Source organism: Symphodus melops, assembly GCF_947650265.1.
Source record: "Symphodus melops genome assembly, chromosome: 2".
In the NCBI taxonomy this organism is placed as follows: Eukaryota; Metazoa; Chordata; class Actinopteri; order Labriformes; family Labridae; genus Symphodus; species Symphodus melops.
This window is the reverse complement of record NC_136692.1, coordinates 4,335,523-4,358,794: the sequence shown is the minus strand read 5'-3', so window position 1 is coordinate 4,358,794 and position 23,272 is coordinate 4,335,523. Positions and strand designations below refer to the sequence as shown.

General features: G+C 41.7%; 1 protein-coding gene across 5 annotated transcripts in view; it reads left to right on the top strand.

The window, feature by feature from the left end:
* Positions 1-23,272, top strand: part of pax5 (paired box 5) — a 56,392-nt gene that overhangs the window by 3,208 nt on the left and 29,912 nt on the right. For 2 of the 5 annotated variants that reach the window (XM_079338396.1, XM_079338398.1), the window contains exons 3-6: positions 14,887-15,052; positions 18,469-18,666; positions 19,270-19,331; positions 22,610-22,735. In XM_079338396.1, the coding sequence (XP_079194522.1) occupies positions 14,887-15,052; positions 18,469-18,666; positions 19,270-19,331; positions 22,610-22,735 (552 nt within the window). Of the gene's footprint in view, positions 1-5,621; positions 5,786-14,886; positions 15,053-18,468; positions 18,667-18,767; positions 18,849-19,269; positions 19,332-22,609; positions 22,736-23,272 lie in introns of those variants that run through there. The other 3 variants (XM_079338395.1, XM_079338397.1, XM_079338399.1) reach the window with 3 other exon arrangements.

Sequence of the window (23,272 nt, the reverse complement as noted above, 5' to 3'; positions counted from 1 at the left end):
TTATTCAACAGGTTCATCTGCTCTCGGCCTATTCATAAACCAGCGGGGTCTGCTACAGCAATGGATCAGGCCATCGACCTTGTTATGGCACCCAATGGATATCACATCATTTCATATTGCTGCCCGCTGCGTCTGCATTGATAAAACGTCGTTTGTCATTAAGAAACGGTGGGCAGGTGATCCTCTGAGGAAGAACATTGTGTTTCGTTGAAATACTGGGGATTCCTCTGATTGCCTGGCACTGACACTATAGTTAAACATGCAAAGAAGATGTTAAATACAGTTTTTGTTCTTTGGAAACGCTGCATAATTATTATTTTTAATCATATTAACCTGCACAATATTGTTATTAGGAGTCATGTTGGAGTCTAACGTGTCGTCCCATGGTTAAAATACGTCAGTTTGTGCCCGGCCTTCTATGTAAATTGGTCATCAAAGAAAGCCTAAGACAAATAATGCCCTCTTTGCAGTCTTTGTTGGAGTGGGCCTTGCCCAGGATAAACGATGAATGCGTTGGGATTTGTAGCTATTGGATAATAACCTTTTAACCGCAGAGGAAATCAGAGTTTAAAGGAGGCCCTCCCCTGTTGGTGTGTAAAGTCTTCAGGGCCCAAGGCCTTCACCTACAGCCTCTCTATTTTACTCTCACTTTAAGAAACGTGCTCGGGGTACAAAGGAGACTCGGGAAGAATGAACGTGATTCTAATGAGAACTCCTTTCTTCCCGCCCTGTAGGTTGGTCGTGCGTAAAAGTGCGCAAAGGCCGATTCTTACCAATAAGCAAAGCCGCCATTTCGGTTTCTGTGTGGCGAAATGTGGCCGCTGGGGCTGATGTTAAATAATTATTTTCGATGAAAAGTGTGGGGAAAGATAGTTTTAAATCATTTGCTATTTATTAATTTTAAGATCCCCCCCATAAATAAATAAAGTAAAATTAATAAATAAAAATATTAAAATAAAATCCAACTTTGGATTCAGTGGTGGTATTGAGGTCTGAATACATTGAGGTTCACCAGTTTCCCCCTTGTGTTTCTCATCAACAGTTTCTTCTTACACCATCAGACAATTAGGGCCTGAATAATAATACTTTCTTTTAATTATTATTCTTAATTTTGATTTTCCCAACGTCGTTGCGAACTAATCAGACATTACGCTCTGTAATTTATAGGCCAAATACGTTTGTTGCGTAGACGCCGTAGAGAGGTGGAGGGTTGAGGAGAGTAATCGAGAAGGGAGGGGAGAAAGAAGGAGAGAGATGACCTCACATGGCATATAGCCTACTTTCGTTTTGACCTGAAGTGCCCCATTACAGCACAAGGTTAGACCTGATGCTATGACCAGAGGGGGCTCGTGCTCCCCCTGACACATGACAGACTGGTCTTTTACGCACTATCATCGATACAAATGATTACAAATGGATTCATTCGATCAGGGCTGTGAGAGGGAGACGCAGCGAGTGTGATGATTGGCCTGCTTTGGGAAGTCTAGCACGGCTCACTCCGCTCAGTCCATATATTTTATTGAACAGTTATTATGACTTTTATATTTTATAAGCAAGTGCAAACTTAAGAACAGATACGGCAGCTTTCTCATTATGTTTACAGTCAGCGGGCGTGTAATAAACGAGCTGGTGGAGTTAACATGCGCTATTAATTTTTCATTGCTTTTCCGTTTCGAGGCTCTCGCGCAAAAAAAAAGCAAAACAGCCGAAGCTTTTTCATGGTGGATGGAGGGAAGGGCGAGGAAGAGTGAGCACTTAGACAACAGCGATGCCTCCAATTTGCCTCCAAATGATTATCACAACTCCACCACATTCTTACTAATGTTTAAAAAAGTAAACGCTCCCTCTTCCTCCCCCCTTCTTCTCCCCCAGCCTCCCCCCCCCCCTCTCATCCTCCCATTTCCGAGGTAATGAAATATGGTAATGGATTTGGACCCCCGGATTAAAGTCGTCCTACCCTGATGGAAGTTTCCTCCAAAATTTCAACCCTAAAGCAACAACAATTTGTATACATGATTGATTGTGTTTGGATTTTTTAATTGCTTATGTATTTAATTTGCAAATCGTAGAGACAAGGGCGACGACTGCAATTGACTTCTGTTGCCGAAGAGAAGCGCTCAGTCTAAATCTCAATAAATAAAAACAGACTCTGGGTGTGAAGGGAGAACGAGCACAACTAAAGAAGATTTTTGTATTTATTTGTATATTTATATACCAAAAATAACCCAAAGTGATATCTTTATGTTTTGTCTGTAAACTGGAGACACCAAAAGCCAAATTGGATACTCTGATCTATCAATGCAAAACTATTAATTTATGCTTTGTTTGGAGAAAGAAGAATGCAAAAACACTCGAAATGAAAATGTAAAAATAATGAAGATCATAACATGCATATGATAATATGCAATATCCTGAGATATTCCACTTTGCAGAGTATTTGATCTCAGCAGGTGTTGCCATTGTTCGCACATCCCCAGTTTCCCTTTCGTTGTGTGCAGCCTGAATGTAAGTTCTTCTGTGTGAACTAAGACTACACTTCTTTTAGATGGTCTATTGTAAATTAGTCTTATTATGCGTGGAGAAAAAAAAAGAAAAAACAAATCAATGCAGCTCGTCGTGTGTCAGATTTGTTTGAGGGCCTCATTTATGAATACGCAGGAAACAGATGTGAAATATGAATGAGGATTAGTGTGAATGTTTCAAGGTGTTCCTCAATGCCAGTGGATTAAAGAGCAGCAGGGATCAATGCAGATTGTTGAAATCATATTGTGCTCTTAAGATAGAAAAAAAACGAGTTTATTAGGAGGTGAGATCACTGCCACAGAGACATCATGCAGTGTGTAGGTGCTACCATGCAGGCCTGAATGGTGCTTTTATATTCAGCTCCGTTTATTGTCTCACTGACTGCTTTGAAAACTCCCTCAGTGTAAGTTTGTTGATAGTACAGTTGCTGTAAGTCTTCCTGTATGTGTTTGCGTGTGTGTATTGCAGCGTGTACGCGCGTGCTCCCACGCACACGGCCTAAAGTCTAACGCCCCCTCGTGGTTGCATTCAGCTCCACCAAAAAGAACCCTTTCTACAAAGAGCAAAGTCCAAACTAAGATCTCCTAAAATCCGCTGTGGATCAGATTAAAAAACAACAAATAATGAAGAATAGTGTTCGTTTTAATGAGGACAGCCTGAGCGTCATCCACTTTATTAGTTTGGGCGTTCTGACAGGAGGCAAGTAAAGCGAAATCAAAGCAAGGATAAAAATAAAAAAAATAAAAAAGTACTCTATGATATTATACATTGACCTTTACATGATAAGATACATAGCCTTGAGGTATATCAAATCTGTAAGTCTTTTGAGGATAAAGTTAAAGTTATTGTCCGTCTTTTCTGTGTCACTGTATTTACCCTCTTCCGCTAACGTCGTGTTAGTCTAATATCTTTAATCATATACTGGCTTTTAACAGAAAAGCATATTAGATAATGGCCTTAAATGTGTGTAATCCACGTGTCTTATGCGCGCTGTATAAACAGCGTGGATCTGAAATGATTAAATGTCTTGAAAAAGGAAGAAGGGAAATAACACTTTTTAATTTGGCTTGTGCTTTAGGCTATTTGTGTGTTTAATATTACAGGGGCGAAGCTCAGATATGCCCTCTGAAATCAGGTGGGACGAGCTTGTAATGAATCCCTCTCTCTCCTACAGTTTAAATGCGGAGCTCGCCAATTGCATTTCATTAAAAAGCACGTCCGTTTGGATCCGCAATCAATTAGGTAATGAGTAGGAATGCATGTTTCATATGCTTACTTTACTCGATTGTCCCCCAAAGCTAAAGATTTATAACATGCTGTATAAGGCGGAAATTACACAGGGGCAATTGTTTTCATAATAGCCTACTTGACAACCCTCGTTCTTGTGGGACCACGAATATGTTGAAATGAGTCAATAGCTTCCGATTTTTTTGTTCTAATGATATTAGGACAAAACGTGATTCCCGGAAATGTTAAAATCTGTTATTGTTTAAGTGTTTTTTTTTAAATGTATTTATTTACCTTTTCTTTATTTAAATCCTTCTTTCCCAAATGTTTGAGTTCCCTCGTTTTTTTAGCCCTTGCTGCGACTAATCCTCATTTAAGTAATACTCAATTAATTAGCCTTTTGATATTGACATGAATAAATTGAGCGCAAACGGGTATAAAGGCATTAAGTTTCTTACTTCGTTAATTGAAATTACACATACCATCATCTTACTCCCCGAGTCCTGCGAAGCCTCGCCTCGCCTCCCAATTGGTCGACAGACAATACATGTGGGGCGTCATTGGCCCACGGGATTCGCGCAAGCCAATCAGAAAGCTCCTCTTCACGATTCTATGTGGGGTTTGGCTGATGACGTGTAGGCAGCGCTCGCGTTGTGATTGGCTGGCCTCGCTGAGAGTGACGGGCAGCTGGCCGGCGCGTGTAGGTTAGGGTTCCAGGGGGTTGGGAGCGCGGGCGCTGTCCGCACGAGAGCTGGTCCTGAAACGCCGCGTGCGCCACCGTGGACGCTGGGCGCAGGAAGTCTATCTCTGTGCATTTCAAGAAGCTTGTATATTTACTTATTACATCACAATCTCTTGGCGCCTTTTTGGCACGAGTGCAGAGAAAACAATATTTTCAATTCGGACAGGACACTTTTCTTATCCAGCGCGAAGAAACGTGTCTCAGAACTCAGACATCTAAACCAGGAGTCCTCGAGCATCGAGTCCGGGTCCACACAGAGGGGGCAAGAGAAGCAGACCAAGACTTGCCTTTGGAAAAGCAACTCGCATCCCAGCCTCTATACTCGTATCACAGTTATTTTTTCTGCTCTTTAGCCGTCCTGTCTGCAGTCCATTTTTCAGATTGATATTTTTAATTTTTGTTGCTTTTTTGTGGCACGGTGGATATGTGACTTCAAGATGCGAGCTCTCTCTCCTCCGCTCTCACGCGCTGTAATTGATGGAGATTACCAAGTGTTAATGTGAAAACAGCTGCCGAGGACAGGAAGAAATGTGCAGGAAAGAATCTGGAAGATAAAAAAAAAAAATCTGTGGATTTGTAAAGATTGTTTTTATTTTTTGGCTTTTTTTTTGCGATTTTGTTTTTTGCGATTTATTTTAACTCACTGAAAGGGGGGGGAAGTTCAGCCCCCCATCGGTGAAGTCGCAGTTCAGGGGTCACGGCCAGCGGACCGAGAAGAAGAGGAAGAAGAGAAAGGGAGGGAGGTCACTTTTTTACCTCTTGATTTCTATTTTATTTTTTGGCGAAAGTTTGAATGTGTTTTGGTGGGACTGAGGGGACCCGGTGCAGACGATAAGCTGAAGGAATGAGCACTGTGGCAGTCGTTTCCCTCCTCTGGTTTTGGGGACGCCAGCAGAGCCCCGGTGTGGTGTCCCGTCTCCATGAGGAGGGAGCCCGTCTCTGATTCACATTTTGACGCCATTTCTTTCTTCCCTTCTACCTGAGACACCCCATGTATATTAAAATATATTTGTATATTTTTTAGTCAAAGTCAATCATCCCCTTGTTATTTAGATATTTTTTTTGGCAGAAAAAGAGATCTTCTATTTTGAAGGAACTGGCTCTGATTTCTTTTTTTTTTTTTTTTTTGGAGCTCACGGTCTGTTAGTAAAGTGTCCGCCTGAAACGGGGCGTCCGGTAGCTTTTTAATTTTTCTATTTTTGGACCCCCTCATATCGTGACTTTCAGGGGCCTCCAGCCCTACTATTGAGATGGAGATTCACTGTAAACACGACCCGTTTGCTGCCATGCACAGTAAGTTTACACGTTTATAGGTGCTCTATCTGCATGAGTCCATCTGCTCTGAACTGACACAACCCCCACATCATCATCAGCTCTGTGTGCATATACAAGAGCAACAGCGGAACACATCGAGCTGCAACAACAACAAAAAAAACAGTCTTATATGACTGCTAGGCTTATTAATAAGTCTCTCACAGTGAAGTCACATTTTTAAACTGGAGCAGTTGCTTTCTTTTTCTTATTTGATTAATTTAATTCATTAGTATCGAAAGCTCGAAACTGTCTTGGTGGAACTCTGAAATCTGCTTGGAAAGTTAATAACCTCTTCTTATAGCACTATTTATTTTTAGGCTAAATAAAGCATGTTTGCCCAAATAATACAATGTTAAGATCTGGATGTTTTCGGTGCTTTACATGTTGATGCATGCAGATCGTTTATGAAACTGCTATTTAATTATTATTATGTTTTATTATTTGAACGTCTTGTTTTTTGCATTTGATCAAACAGCTGCACATTTGGAGCATTAAGCTGTATTCATGTTTTTTTTTAATGTTCAACGCGTTGTTGTATTTGTGCAAGCCTTCGCTTTGTTGTGATTGTTGCTGCCTTGTGCAACACGGTTTGTTGTATTTCCTTGGTTGAACGAAAGAGAAGGTGCAGGGGTCAGAGAGGGGGGGGGGGGCATAGGGGTAACAAAGCATGACTAAAAGCTGAACTTGATCCACAAACACTATCAGTGTTTCTGCTCCTATAACTTGGTTAGACAGAGACACAGGTCTTATGGTGATACCAACAACAAGGTGAGACTCTGCTGCGGGTCAGACAGGTTCAGGCTCGCTGTGTGCACACTCTTGCTCAAGGACACATCAGCAGAGCACGGTGCTCTTAGAATGGAGGGACACTTGTGCAGTCAGCTGTGACATGGCAGGCCGTGCTTTGTGTCCACTTTCCCTTCAGAGAAACAACAGAAAGCTCCCTTCACATTTAATGCATGTAACACAGTCTGAATGAGTGTTCATAAGTGACAGCAGCAAAAATAATAATTACAATATTAACTGTTCGGCCTCCCATTTTAAAGTGAGCCTTATATAAAAAAGAAAGAAAGCAAAACAACATGCTTTGGAGAAAGAATCATTATTTATCAACCCAAAAAAAATGGCCGTTATTGAGGCCTAAAATATCAGGAAATAATTAAATTATGAACTTTTTCAGCAAGCCAATATTGTATTTTGTGTTGAAAGTAGACTACTTCCATAAACGAAAAATATATTTCAGACTTCCAAATTACGTGTCGTTTACGTAATACGTGAGAAATCGTGTAATAGAATATGAATTAGGCCTTTAGTTTTTATTTTTCTGCAATTTAGTCGCGAAGAAAACGACTCCTCTGTGACTGACACAGGTTCCCACGGTGCGTTTTCTTCTTGGAATAAAAAAAAAAAAAAAGCAACACATACACACACACGTGCACGCACTTAGAAAACAGGGAATAAACTAGAACGAATCCCGTTTCCTCTTCTTTCATGCCGGTTGACCAAAGAAACAGCGCCGCTAAAGTTCTATATGTCAGAGCCCGGAGACGCTTTAAAACGATTACAAGTCAAAATGTCAGAAAGCGAGAGAGGGGGAGAGAGAGAGAGAGATAAAGAGGGAAAGAGAGAGCGAGAGAGAAGGAGGACAACGATAGAAAAATATATAGAGAGGTAAATAGGGAATGAGAGAGAGAGAGGTAGGTCGCCATGGAATCGACTGTGACGCGTAAAAAAGTAGTTGATGTGTGTGTGTGTGTGTGTGTGCGCGCGTGTCGGTGCGTTTGTGTTGGCTTTCATGAATGCTTAAAGTCTCAATACCTCTTTAGCATTTTAGTGGTGATTAAGTTATTTGATTGAAGAGATTTTAATGTTTTTTTTGTTGTTTTTTCAGGAAAAAAAATCTGCGCGAGTCTGTGAGCTACTGTCATAGGGCCTAATTTCATAGATATTTTATAGACCCTTTAAACAAAAGAGTAGGCTAAAGGCTAGCTTTAAAATGTTCATCTAGTTGTGTCTTTTAATGTTTGGTGCATTGTGTAAGTAAAGCGATGTGGATCTAAACTTTGCTAAGGTAGCAGCTCGTTTTTAGGCCCAGCAGTGACGTTTTCAAAATGTCTAGCAGATAATTGTGATGATAATGAGCTGAATTTCATAATCACGCATTGTGATGGTAATGGCGGCAGATTGAATACAGAGCAGGCTGTGGCAGGCTACCTTAGTGATGGACTGATAGCCTGAAGACAGAGGGGGGGAAATATAAAAAAATAAAATTAATAAAAAACACAAACAGCTGTAAAAAAAAAAAAAAAAAAGCAACTCAGACCACGTTTTCTGTTGACCAGAATTTTTGCCAACCTTTAGCTAAACTAAATGTGGTAAAAATGCAAAAAAAATATAAGGGATGTATGAGGTTTGACTATAAGATGAAAATTAAGATTTTGAAAAAGTCCAATGATTAGATTGAGTCACACATTCTCTTCAAAATGTAATGATTCTCCCCTCTGAGAGAAAAATAACACTCTATAGTCCAAAACGCCTTCCTGCCTGGCTCATCTCTCACATCTCTTCACTGTTTGCTCAGGAAATGTGCTTCATCTGTATTCTCGCCAACAGGTTTTCAGCTAAAAGTCATTTATACTTCCCCTTTCGTTTTCTTTTTTTTTTTTTTTCTTTCTTCAAGAGAGAAGAACTGGTGGCGTTTTGTTGTGATTCCCCCCCCCCCCCCCCTTTCGCTTTATTTTTGAGTCGTCAGGCCGTGACGAGGCAGATGAGAGATGAGGAGAGACAGAGAGAGAGAGAGACATAGAGAGATGTAGCCGGAAAAGAGAGAGACACAGAGTCCTAATGGACCTCATTTTCTGGATGGGGGAGCTTGAATATACTCTGCTTTATCTCTGTATTTTTTCCTCCTGGAAACAGTGAATCAATCAAACATTTAAGGAGGTGCAGGGCTTTTAAGTCAGCTCCTTTTAAAGGTAAATAAATAAAAGACAACCGGGCTGCATAATGACCCCTGCTCCCCTGGCTGTGTGTCTCTCTGTCCCCTCTTTGCTTCTGTGTCTGAATCTGCTGCTTCTGCCAACACGTCTCCGTCTGCCTCTGGAGACTGTAGCTTCTGTCTTTTACTCTTCATTTGGCAAAATCTTTGAATCTCATTCACAACTAAACCTCCCAGAGTTAACGCTGATTGAATTTCTGGGAGCAAGTGGTTAATTTGTTTGGTCAGTGTGATGAATTACTGGACCTCTGTCCCTAAACTCACACAGCTGTATGGAGGCTCCTGAATTCTTCCCCCGCTTCCAAGTAACATTTTTTTTTTTAAGCCGTCTTTACACAAGAAATGAGATGGATTCCTCCCCAAGTGCATCCCCCATTTAAAGGCTATTTCCATGTCATGATGATAAAAACCAGCGAGATCAAAACAACGTCAAGTCTTTAAAATGCAACTCGTGCAACATACTCAGAGAATTAAGCCACCGTTTGCGATAAACAAATGCCTTTATAGAATGTGTAAGTCATTGCTTTTGTGCCCATCAGTATTTATAGGCTTGGAAAATAAATTTCAAACGTATAATCCTCATGAATCGTCGCCAAGAATGGTGAGAGTGGGAACGCCTAATGCCAACAGTAAATACACAGATAAGTGAATAAATAGTTATCAGGAGGTTTTTGTAGGTCACAAGTCATTCCTCCCCACATCTTTACAAAGCAAGGCGCATTTCCTGCCCAGGCCCAGATAGGAGAGGTGAAAGGAACCATTTCATTTACTCTTATCTGAGAAAGAGGGGGGAGAGAGAGAGAGAGAGGGGGGAGAGCCTCCTCTGCAGATACCTGTGCAGAGGAGGACGTTGGTTTCTATAAACGACCCTGCAAAAACTGTCTTTTATTCACAGAGAGCTTCCAGGACATAATGCTGTGACACAAAACATCCAGAGAGAGAGAGAGCGGCCAGAGAGGCTGTGCAGGACTTCCATTTGGCTCATGTAGGTCAGCGGGCTTCTTCAAGCTTTGAGGAATATCTGAATATGTGCTTCCTCTCGGCCTCGCAGGACACAGTGCTGGGACTTTAAGGGCTCAGGGTTTTTAGCGAACTCGCAGAAATAGATCACGTAAAAATCTGTGGATTTTTCTTTTAATAAAAAAAAAAAAAAAAAATCAAAGTAAGATCATTACTCCATTTTCAAAATGTTCAATCTCCATCTTTTTCCATGATCGATAGCATTAAAAAGTTTAAAAGAACTTCAGATCTTCGGACATATTTTTAAACAGCAACAGAACGAGAGACAGAGCAGCATTCAAATCAACAGCAACATTTCAAAACCAACACGTTGCCAAAGTATTTGTGCAATTTAGTTTGCAGGAGTTAATAGTCAATGGACTTCTTGTTTTGTTGCCATGGTAATGAATCATGTAGATTTCTACCTGAATGGTATTGAAGGTTTTTACAATCTTGTATCATGACAGCTGGATTAGAAGTTCAAGAGCACGCAGGAGAGCCAACCTTAATATCCCAACTCAAGATCTTCACCACATTGTCCTTCTATTCCCACCTTTTTTTTTCTTTTCTTTTTTTTACCAAACATAAATTCAACATCAAGTTTAAAAAGAAAAGATGTTAATGTTAGCGTACATGTCCTAAACCGAGGTACCAGCAGACTGTGTTGGTTTGTGATTTATAGTTTCATGCTGATCTGAGGACAGACAGCGGGCACATCGTGAATCCTCTTCAGACAAACTGGGATTTTGGCTCATGGCAATAGATAGAAAAATACTGACCTGGCTTATTCTTACAAATGCATACATTGATGTACTTGTGCCACCTCTTCTGTCTTTCTAAGACGTTTACAACATAACGTTTGTGTCTTTGTGATTCACCAGAAGAACTTGAGAAAGTTCAGTGTATGCTGCCCTCTGCTTTTGAAAAGACCACTGCTGCGCTCTCTCTTTCGCTCGGAGTATCTTTGTGTTGAAAATACGATACTATTGATTATTTCATTGAAGGAGATCATATCATTTCTAAAACTCTTGGTATCAGAATATTAAAAACTTTGACAACCTGAGCTCCTGAGCACGTGCAGGGTCGAAGGTTAAAGGAGTTCACTCGGCACTGGGCGCCTCAGACTTCCAATGTTGTTCGTTGCCGTGGTATCGATCGAAACTTAAAGTATATTACTTTATTATTTAAAGTATAAAGTCTGGTATTGTGACAACTCTAACAGGAGCAGCATCGAATCCCCTCCAGTTCTATCAACAGAGTCGCACACTGGGGAGCCAAAAAATCATCATAAAATCATCTCAACGGTGTGTTTCTATAGAAACCAGCTCACATCTTTTTAAGAGCTGTGTTTCTTGTCAAAATGACACTTTTTTTCCCCAGCAGACAATACAAGGACATGAAACATGTTGACACAGACGACTTAAACAAAAGCACGTGTTAGATCAGAGCACAATGTGTTTCTGCTGTGAGTTACAGCATCGCACACTGATTGGTGCATCTCCATAAATTTACTGCACTCACTATCTCTAAGTGAGGGTTGAGCTGCTCAAACATCTCACAACTCATTTCTACCATTCTGCAGAAGTTCCTGCATGCTAGTCTCCAAACTTCACTTCTCCTGTTCTGAAATCTGTCTGTGATTTGTTCCGTTGACGTAATGGGCGACGTCTTTGAGTTATTTTCTACGTCAGGTTTGAAAAGACGGTTTACAGGCGGAGTTTTCATCATGAATTCAGTTCTTAAGTTTTTTAAATTCACTGTGGAGCCTTATGACACCGCTGTCCCACCACAGTCACGATTGTCCAACTTCCATCCTTTAAAACATTTCAAACTGTATTTTTTAAGGAGCTGTTGTATTTGATAGTATCTTCAGTCATATTTTAAACCAATAGTGTCAAGTGCATAAGAGAGAGAGCGCGAGAGAGAGCTCTGTCTGAATTCCACTTTAATGTTGGTGTTGTTCGTGTGTAATTCAGACACTGTTCGCCTGTCATTTTAGGTCATTGAAGAATTTAGGCGTCATTGGCTGCAGAGGACTTTATGCAGGAAGTGATATCGTCTCACTTTTACTTTTATCGTATCTAAGTTTGAAATTCTGTCATCAAATGAACCCTACACAGTCAAGTCACTGAAATGAAAAGAAAATGAGTGGTCTGTAATTCACTCTATAACTGAGTCTGTTGGATGATAGTGTACATTACATTTAATGCAGGTGATGCTTTCAGCTGCTTTCTTTGTTGTGGTTCGCCCACCTTTCATCAAACTGAACTCTGTCTGTCGCTTGCTGTCTTTATTAAAGAGTGTCAGTCTGCAGCAAACGTTCATGATGGTGACGAGTGTGAATCTTACAATCAGTGATTCTCACCTCAGGACCCACCGCCAACTCCTTCAGGAAAAATTGCGACCCCCAGTCTCTGATCATTTTCCAACCAATCAGATGTGTTTGATGTAAAGCTGTGGACCTCAGACGGTACAAAACGTGAGAGAACAAAGAAACAGAGCAAAACACACACTTCATAGATCTCTGAAAACAGCTCTGCGACCCACTTTTGGGTCCCGACCTACCAGTTGAGAACCACTGTCTCTTTGACGCTGAAAATATAATCTGTTAGAGAATAGCTTTATTTGGTTTCACATAATGAGACTCTCCAGACTTCACATTTCTGCGTTTATTTGAATTTTCTAAGTATGGATTTATTTATATTTAAGCTGGAGGAAAGCCTGTGTGTGTGTGTGTGTGTGTGTGTGTGTGTGTGTGTGTGTGTGTGTGTGTGTGTGTGTGTGTGTTTCTTTATGTCACACTGGTGGAAAAAAAGAGGACAGGTTCAGGGGACAGCTTTGTGTTCGAGGGGGTATCCCTGCTGGGGAGATGTGTTTAAAATCTATTACCCCCACAGCTAGGATTAGTGTGTGTGTGTGTGTGTGTGTGTGTGTGTGTGTGTGCGTTAACACGTGTGTTTCCCCTAAAGACGTAATCACTATGGTAATACAAAAGCCAGTGGATTAGTTTTAGAAAAAAAAATGGGGTTGATTTATACTCTGCCTTTGGTGAGATATGTGCATGTACAGTAAATACACAAACACAGCTGGGGACACACAGGGTGCTTTAACTTTCTCTTTCATACACGCTGTATGTCAGCGATCACCATACAAGCTATCTCATAGCTGTTAGCATCAGTTAGCACTGCTGTCTTAAAGTGTGAGGCCGCTGCATGTTTTCTGACCTGGCTTGGCCGGTTTGTGTCTTTAAAGAAATCGTTTGCAGCGATAGAAATGTGTCAGAGGAGTTTCCTACACTGCCTCTCCTCAAGTGCATGCTGGGAGATCTTCCAGCTGAACCTGTTAGCTTTATGATCAATCAGACAACGGAGAGAAGATAAATCATCAAGGACTAAGAAATGAGTTGCTTTTTGTCTTTTTTAGGCTAAAATGTCTTCTTTAAATAATCTTTGTAAACTGAGAGTATCTTTGTGTTTGGGGCTGTTGGTCGGACTAAACCAGTGATGAAAAGACTCCAGCTTGACATCGTTGTTTTGTTCTTTTCTAACCTATAAGGTTGATCATTTCAAGCTGCATCATTTCACACGTCGTCGTCGTCTTCTCGCTGCTCCTTTGCTGCTGTGTTTGAAGTTTAAGTGAACATGCAGATGTTGTTCTTCTGTGTCTTGGCTGTCGTCAGAGAACAGCTGATTCAAATATAGGAATATTAGTAAGGAGCCAGGGCCAGGCTCACAGTTTACTCTGCTCAGGTGGAAATGTCAAAGTTTGCACACTAAAATAGAAAATAGAAAAATAAATCCGAGACATCAGGAAAAAAATGATAAATCGAAGTTTTGATACAGTAAATTGGTTTGATGACTAATGCTTAACAAAAGTCATGAAAAAGTGATCATCAACAGGCACATATGAAAGTGTCCTTGTGCGTAGAGTCAGTATGATCAGTGTGGGTCTGGATTAAAGGCAGACAGGACAGCTGAAGAGAGACAGGAAATGTTGGAATGAAAAAGTCGGGGGAAGAACGTGCAGCAAAGGGCCGAGGTCGGATTTGAACCTGCAGCCGTGGGGGGCGTCAGCGCTCCCACACAACTTTATTAAGTGTTGCACAGACAAACGCATAACATGGTGTTTAAAGCGTCGTTAAGCAACAGGCAGGACTCCTTCATCCAGACTGGACTAAGCTTGTCAAAGTATTTGAGACCTCGATACTCTTCCCATGTGTTTTAAAATGAGACCAACTCAGTTATTGTGATAATCAATAATATCAAACAGAACCAGGAGCTCCAAAAACCCCTCAGATCTCCAGTCATGTTGAACTCACAAGCTGCAACGAGCTAAAGAGAGAGAGTAATATCTGAACTGCACAAATGCGTCTGCAACGCTCCAGGACGAAAACATCGGCAATTTAGAAAGTGTTCAGAAGTTTTCCTGCATTTACAATCAACACATGACCAAACACAGGCGGCCTGGGTGTCCAAACAGGTCACACAGTCGTGACAATCGAAGTTTAAAAATCGGTATCATCACAGCCCAACCAGACCGTACTGCAGCCGTTTGTGAAGAAATGTAGTGAGCGAGCAGCAGTGTTGTGTGTGTGTGTAGAGACAGACATGCTGAGTTATGACTGTACTGTCAGCAGTCAGCGAGGGAAGACTGTTAAATTGTCTTCTCCCGTCTGTCTTTTGTTAAATCAAGTCTTTTGTTGTCTGAAACCCGATCACCATCGCTTCACAGAAGAATCAGGATGATTATGTCAGAAAAGCAACAATAATGTGACGTTCTTCTGCCTCTTCAGTTTTCTGAACCAGAAATCTAATTAGAGGACAAGCCGAGCCTCAGAAGCTTATAATTGAGCAAACGGATAGTTTATTATTTTTTTTTATCAATTATTTGGTCACTGCTGTTTTTCTGCTGTTCTCTGAAACTGCCATATTTAAACCTTTTAAAATGGTTTCATTATTACCTCACCAACCTCATCTGAGTACGTTCATCTTCTTCCTCTGAAATGCATCACTGTCTTAAGCGAGGGCGACCGCATCGTTTCTGTTCTCTCTCATCCTTGACCCTCTGTGTCTCCCTCTCCCAGGACATGGCGGAGTGAACCAGCTCGGAGGTGTGTTTGTAAACGGCAGGCCCCTCCCAGATGTTGTGCGACAGCGAATAGTAGAACTCGCCCACCAAGGAGTTCGACCCTGCGACATCTCACGGCAGCTGCGAGTCAGCCATGGATGTGTCAGCAAGATACTGGGCAGGTAAAACGGCGCACACACACACCTTAAAAGTGTGACACACTGCTGTGTTAGGAAGATGTGCTACAGGAGAACATCAGGCTTAAACATTTAGTTCATTGTCGGGCCTTATTCTGTGTCTTTATGAGGTCATATCTGGGTCAAATCGTTTGTATTTTTCAGCCTTTTTTTTTGTCGTTTCAATGCCAACTAAGCATGTGTCAAATTGAAGCTCTTGCGTGGCAATTTTTCTTTTTCCTTTATCACACACAAGCTAAATTTCCTCGACGGTTGGCCTTCATTTCCCTCGTTTCTCTCTTTTTTTTCTCCTCCTCCTCTGTATCCTGTATCTGTCGTCCAGCCCCTCTCAATATTTCTGCCTTTTCTCACCTCCCATTTCTTTCTCTCTCTTTCTTTCCGTCTCTGCCTTTTCAAAGCTAAAATTCAAGAGTAAATCCCTGCTCGTTCCGTCCCCCCGAGAAGAAAGAGGCACAAAAGGGAAAAGATTCATCACTTTTTGGAATTAGCATCAAAATGAAAGTGGCACCATATTTCTGCACCCCTTAAAAAAAAGGGAGGTAAAAAAAAAAAAAGACAGAGGGGAGATGGAGAATGGGAGAAAGACAAGAACAAGGAACACAATCAAAAGGGAAACGGCGTGTTAAGGGTGAAGAAGAAGAGGAGTGCGGGGGGAGACAGAATGAGAGACAGAGAGACCATTTGAGGGGACGGAGGGGAAGGATTAGCCACAGCGACCCTCAGCTATATCAAAAAATGTGTTGCTCATTGTTCTCCCTTTGCCTCACTCTCTCTCCTTCTGTCTTTCTCTCTCTACCTCTCTCTCTCTCCCCCTGTCCTGGCCGTTCAACTCACTCAAGCGTTACCGTTTGGGGGGGGGGGGGGGGGGGATCGAGGGATGGAAGGAGGGAGGGAGGGTTGTTTTATCCTCTCCTCTCTGTCTCTGTGGTGCCAGCAGAACAAAAACACCAACTCTACCACTCTGTGTGTGTCTGATTGTGTGTGCGTGTGTGAGTGTGTGTGTGTGTGTGTATTGGCTCATCGCTGCGTGGATATCAATAACCACGCTCGTTTATTCACCAATGATTCAACTGTGAATAATTTAAATAGTTTTCCATTTGGAAATAGATTGTTTTTTCCTTTAGCTGTGTTTAGACTCCAGCTGTGAAAAGCCCAAAAAGTGCAACACACACACACATACACACATACACACACACACACACACACACACACACACACACACACACACACACACACACACACACACACAAACACACAAAAAGAAAGACAAGGAAATGCACGCTTACAGGAGCACACATCTTCACGGAAGGGATTACTCTACCGTACAGCGGTGGAGAGAGAGAGAGAGAGAGAGAGAGACAAACAGAGAGAGAGAGAGAGAGAGAGAGAGACAAACAGAGAGAGAGAGAGAGAGAGCAGCAGGTTTAAGACTGACTGACAGCTTGCATCCACACACAGCATCCCCCCTTTTCTGCAAGCTGCGGAGCACATTTGCTGTCCTTCCACCCCCCCATTGCCCCTTCTGCATGCAAATACATTCATGAAATAGCCATGGTGGACATGAAACGCCTGGATTTGCTTGGTGTGTGTGTGAGTGCGTTTGATGTGTGTGTGTGTGTGTGTGTGTGTGTGTGTGTCACAACGTGAAAGAAGAACAAGAGGCAGCACGGCAGTCAGGCGTCACAAACGTTTGTCATTCAGTCGATGCTGTTTCTAAATGACCTGCTGATAATCAGTCACCTGGTTAAGGACAAATGAACCTTCTCATGGGACAGCGTCATATTCTTTACTCTTGGAACGAATTAGGTTTGCTTTTAGGTCAACATTTCCAGTACTTTTAATCTCTTTTATAATCGATAGTATTGAACACTTCATAATCTTTACTAAAAAAAAACCTTCAGATATTGAGTCACTATTTCTGCACCAGTACATCGTAAGCCTTTTCCCCAATTTAGCCATCATTAATCTTTTTTTTTTCTCAGTTAAACAAGAAATGACCAAATACTGAGAATGTAGGACTTTTGTTTTTGTTGCTTTGGTATGTAAAAAGGTATTCATGTAATTCATCGTTTGACTTTTCTCTAAGTTTTACCTTTATGCATCATGACAACCCTATGTTGCTGTCATTATAATGGTTATTTTCTGGGGTGCTAGTGGTTGGAGCACGTCCCATGTACAGAGGTTAGGCCAGTGGGGAGGTGAAGTTGCTGTGTGAAGGTCATTCCTCCACACGCCAGGAGGGAAAGATTTGAGATAGTGGACCAAGACACACGGACGGTGAACTAAAAAGCCATTTATATGTCATAGTCCTGTCTTTTGTAGCCCACTCTCCAGCTGCTGGGTTGAATAATGAACAAGTTTCAGCAATCTGACAGAAAGTTGGATAATGGATGGATTAGGAAAGAATAAAAAGGTGTTTAGTTGACGGATAAGGCAGGAGTATCACTTTTAAGAGTTGCAATGGACTTATTTGTTGACAATCAAAAGAATAAAAAGTAAAGAGTATGAGCCAAATACCTCAGAAACCAGGTCAACTAAAGGTGGATGAAGAAGGAAAGAGATCTGGAGAACATGTATCAAATCCCCCCAGCAGTCGAAGCCGACAACAAGTAAAGCTTTGGTTCTTCTCAGTGCTACCGATCAAAATAAAATCATCACGGATCGTTGAAAACACCTCCCAAATGATACCATAGTATTACAAACAGAGTCAACCTTAGCCCTACGTATAAACCTTGTCCAAATGAAAAAGCCTCCTATCATAAAAGGAGAGGGGTGTCTGCCTCCCAGAGTCATCGGACTCTCCAAAAGTAGCATGGGAGGCAAAGTACTGAAGCAGGCCTCCAGTCATGGGTAACAATGACCTGGAGGTAAAAGAGGGCACTGAAGCTGTCAACGTTCAATTTTTTGACGTGCTTTGATACCACGTTTTGAAATGATGAAACCTCCATCATTTCTATTATCGATAGTGTCGTAAAGCATCAAATCATTTAAAAGCAACTTTTGGCCCCGCAGCGGAGCCTTTAGAGATTCATTAGGTCAGTCTGATAAAAGGGAATGCAATAAGATAGCTAATAGATAACAAAAGCATGAAGCAGTTGACCTGCAGGTGGTTTTCAAGTCAGAGCTGCGTTCATTTTTGGAGTGTCTTGAATTTCCCTTGGGATCAATAAACTATCTATCTATCTGTTAATGAGCTGCTTTAGAGTTTTCTGGGAGGGTTTTTGGAAATTTGGAGATGTTTGGGAATTCTTACAATATCAAAATGCTCTTAATGGATCTCTAAATCCCCATTCACTGTTAACAAAGTGTTTTTTTATGATTTAAATCTCAAACTTTCCAACAGCTCACATTTCTCTTGAAGTCCGATAACCTGTTGCCGTCTTCTTTTCTCTGACCGGCAGGTACTATGAAACGGGCAGTATCCGCCCCGGGGTAATCGGGGGATCCAAACCAAAGGTTGCTACTCCCAAAGTGGTCGACAAGATCGCCGATTACAAACGCCAAAACCCCACCATGTTTGCCTGGGAGATCCGGGACAGGCTCCTCGCCGAGAGAGTGTGTGACAACGACAGCGTCCCCAGTGTCAGCTCCATCAACAGGTACGACAGTCTGTGTAATGTGTGTGTTGGTGTGTGAGCATCCACTTAGGTAGGTAGAGCACAGAGCAATATAATACTGTGTGTTTGTGTGTGTGTCGCAGTGAAAAAAGAAGAGGGAATGGTAAAGAGGCCCCAGCCTCCATATGTATGAAGTGGCTGCAGCTCAGTGGTTCAACACGATGGTACAATGACAACCCTTTCCCCTGAGCATAGAGGCAGAGAAAGGGAGGGATGGAGAAATAAGAGAGAGAAGGAGAGAGCAAAGGAGGCGGACAAAGGGGAAGGAAGGTGTGTGCGAGTAAGGGAAGAGACGGACACAAAAGGAAAGGAAAAGGAAAGGAAATGAGAGGACAGGGGAGGAAAGGAAAATAAAGAGGGAGAAAAGGCTTGCATGAGCAGCCAAGCAGGAAGTGTGAGGCCCCTCTGCCATGTCAGCCTGCCTCAGCCACTTCACACACACAGCCACACACAAACACGCGCACAGTTTTAGCTCCCACGATGGTCATGTTCTCTCTGTCACTCAGAATCCTCTCACGCACACACAAACTACCACTTCACACACACACACACACACACACTAATATCTCCTCTCTCCTCCTGCAGGATCATTCGGACAAAGGTTCAGCAGCCGGGCCAAACTGGCTCAGTGTCGGCTCACAACTTAGGTAGGTTCGCCGCTTTTAAAAATCCTGTTTCCAACTGGCAAAGCACTTTTTACGGAGGAGCTGATTTCATGGGAGTCTCCCAGGAGCAAAGCCTGCACTCTGTACGTGATTGAAACTCTGGACATGAAGTTCAAGTGAAAGACGAGGTGTACAGTTTTGTGTGCCACAGTCCGAATCCAGAAATATGTTAGAAGGATTTAGGTTCTGATCTATTTCCCCCCATGCTTTGTAAGAACATTTAGATTCTCAACTTGTGTGTTATTGTTGACGACACGGACAGAAGCCCGACTCAAACTGGGTTTAAAGAGCACGACCGACTCCAGTGAGATGATTTGTTACATCCATGGATGTGTCGGCCTCTCACCAAGAACATCATTCTCACAAAGAAATACAAGGAACAGAAGAATGATTCAGCTCTGACATGATGGAAACGCAGACATTTTTACCTTCATTTAACAATAAATCTGAAACAACTTCATTCTCATAAACAAGTCTTACTAAAGCACTTATAATTAGGACTGAAGTATCTGCGAATGGATATTTGTATCAAGTTTAAACTTTACCGTCTGTCACTTATAGATAGATAGATAGATAGATAGATAGATAGATAGATAGATAGATAGATAGATAGATAGATAGATAGATAGATAGATAGATAGATAGATAGATAGATAGATAGATAGATAGATAGATAGATAGATAGATAGATAGATAGATAGATAGATAGATAGATAGATAGATGGTAAGCAGTAATACTCAGGAGACATCAAGATCCACATTTTAACATGATTCCCCCTTAAAGTTCATTAGAGTTGAGATTTAGCCGAGTTAAGAAGAAAACAAAAAAGAGATGCTGAAACGTCGTCCTTCAAACGATCAAGCTCGGTGTGTTCATGTCTACTTTTTAATCTGCTGCAAAATAACTGTTACAACTGTGACTGAAACATTATTTCCTTTCATTCAATGAATATCTTAGAGTACAAATAAATATTAGGACCTCTCTCTCTCTCTCTCTCTCTCTCTCTCTCTCTCTCTCTCTCCCTCCTCCTCGCTCTGCCCTGCAGTGGATTGTGTCTCGGTGTCTTTCGTATCTTCATAATCGCACGTTGTCTATTAATCTAAATTAATTTCACACACACTGCTCCCTGACTCCTGCCTTTTACACACATTTAGCACGCACGCACACACATCGCACATGCATACACGCATAGATGCTCTAAGACTCACACACACACACACACACACACACACACACTGCACGTTTGCAGATTACACAGATAAATGGGTCCCACTCCCAGGCGTAAAATTGAACATTTGGATTTGCGGAATAAAAGCGTTGCGCTGTGATAAAAAAAAAGAGTGAAAAGAAAGAGAAAGGAAAATCAGATAATTGAAGTGCTAAATCAAGTGATGGGAAAAGGAGGGATATGCATTCATTATGGTCTCCCTGTCGTTAGAGAACCAGGAGCGACTGGAAGGGACCTCGATCGCCCGCTTTATCTCTTTCTTCTTCTCTTTTTTTTTTTATTCCCTTTGCGGTCTCGTCTTTCTGTGTTTGGGGGTCTGCTGGGAGAGAGGATTAGGATGTCTGTCTCCACACCTTTCTGTCCCTCCTGGGATACCGTACTGTCACTCAACCCTCACGTCCGCTTACAGGGGCACAGATAAGGGACCGAGGAATGAGTGACTGTATGTTTTGGTGTGTGTGGATGTTTGTGTGTGTCAGGAGGTTGCAGAATGTGTGTGCGTCACTGAAGCGGTGACAAGTATGTCGCTGTGTCGCCCAGCGAGGAACTTGTCTCCTCCAGGGGGAAGATTAGAGAGAGAGACATGAGGAGCAAAACACAGACAGACTCGTGTCCTTTGTGGCTGTTTAAAGATTCTAGTCGGTGTGTGCGGCTCAGGAACGTTTCAGGCGATTTAAGAGAATCTATGTAGGTGAGAAGGAGAAAAATAGTATTACTGCCCTGTTTTTAAAGGTTTGATGATCAGCTGCAGTGAGACATGTGAGTTTGGCTACACTAGTAAAAGAAAGGAGTACAAGCCATGCTTTGAGAAAACACTATCAGGACCAAAATGTCAAGCAAAGGTGACCAGACAAAAAGCAAACGAAAGAAATACATTTCATGAAGATTTTATGAACTTTGATTTGATTTTTATTAGGATTTCATTTGGATCCACTTGTTTTAATTTTTTTTTTTTTTTTTTTTTTTTTCAAATCTTTTAAAATGGATTAGAAATGCTGGAGGAATCTGACTGATGCCTAACTTTCCAGAGTTTTCAGTTATGTATCAGGATTTAAAAATCCGTCTCCATCCGCAAGAAAATCAACACGACTAACATACTCAGTATTTTTAATCGTCATTGGTATCAAAAATGCTTTTATATTTTAACCCAAAGCTGTTGCAAGTAAGAGAGAGAGAGAGAGAGAGAGAGAGAGAGAGAGAGAGCAGTGGTGGTCTGTTCAACTTCACAGGTCAGCTAATACTGAAGTTTGTCAAGTCCTTTCTCATAAAGACACAAACGTTACGTTTAAGTCTCTCACAGAGAGCGGAGAAGGCGGCTGTGTTTAAACTCCAGAAACACTTGAGGCAGCGTTTTGACAAGGAAAAATTTGATTTGATGCAGTTTGAATATGCTGAAGTATTAAAGCTGTGAGGAGTTCAGCGTCGCAACTTCATTTTTCTCATTTGTGTTGTTGAATGCCTGTCACCATGGCTAACAGATGATTAGCATAATTAACATTTTATTTATCCAGAAAAAAATCCATATTGAGTGATTCTTCTGGCTGTTTAAAGAAAGCAGGAGGAGATGTGTCACCAGATAACATTACTTATACAGTTTCAAGACAAGATCAGCAAAGAGAAAAAGATGGACCACTTTGTCCACAGGGGGCGCCACATTGAGACAAACTAGAAGTTCCTTGCAGGAGCTTTAATGTGTGTTTCATTTAATCTCAGAAGTCAAAAACTACGAGCAACTTCATAAGACTGAGTAAAATCCATTTCCAGGTATATGACAAAACAAACGTTCTTCTGGAAGTCCTTTGAGAATTTGACTCACTTTAATAACTTCTAAAGGGAGCGTAGCGATTTCATTTTAATTCAGAGTGCATCCTTTGTGTTGAACGTGGGGGGTTCATTCAAATTGTCGTGGCTCTGTAAGTAATCACACTGTGTTTCGGAGATTTCAGATGTCTAAAGAAATTCCTTTGAAGTCTTTCTCGTGAGCCACTCACAAAAGATCAAAACGTGTGTGTTGTGTGTTTCCGTCCACAGCGACGTCGGTGGCTGCCACACAAGTGTCAGCAGTGACCAGCGACTCAGCCGGCTCGTCGTACTCCATCAGCGGCATTCTGGGAATCAGCTCGGCTGCCGACGTGGGCAAGAGGAAGAGGGACGACGGTGAGCAAAAAAAAAAAAAAAAATGTTGAAGAGTGTGTGTGTGATAAAGTGCTTTTTTTTTGGTTTGTTTTAAAAGCCTTTTTAAGTACACTTTACAAAAACACACATGCAAACATTATGTGATGACGGACAGCACCAACACCCTCCAACTCACCCCCGATGGGAAGAACTGAGCACAGGAGGATCGATTGTGTGTGTGTGTGTGTGTGTGTGTGTGTGTGTGTGTGTGTGTGTGTGTGTGTGTGTGTGTGTGTGTGTGTGTGTGTGTGTGTGTGTGTGTGTGTGTGTGTGTGTGTGTGTGTGTGTGTGCAGTATGGGAGTTCTGAACCAAACGTCTTCATTGAGAAAGTCTTATTTGTTTACTATCAAGCTTCACTGGAGAGCTACCTGAGAAGACAGTTTATGCATGCACTATTGATCATACACGCTGTCGTCCTGGATCAATGCTGCATGTTAATCGAGGCGTGTTGGGGGTTCTCACTTACTGAACTGTATGTGTACATTTTGTGTAGCAGGATGTGTAACATGAATACACCT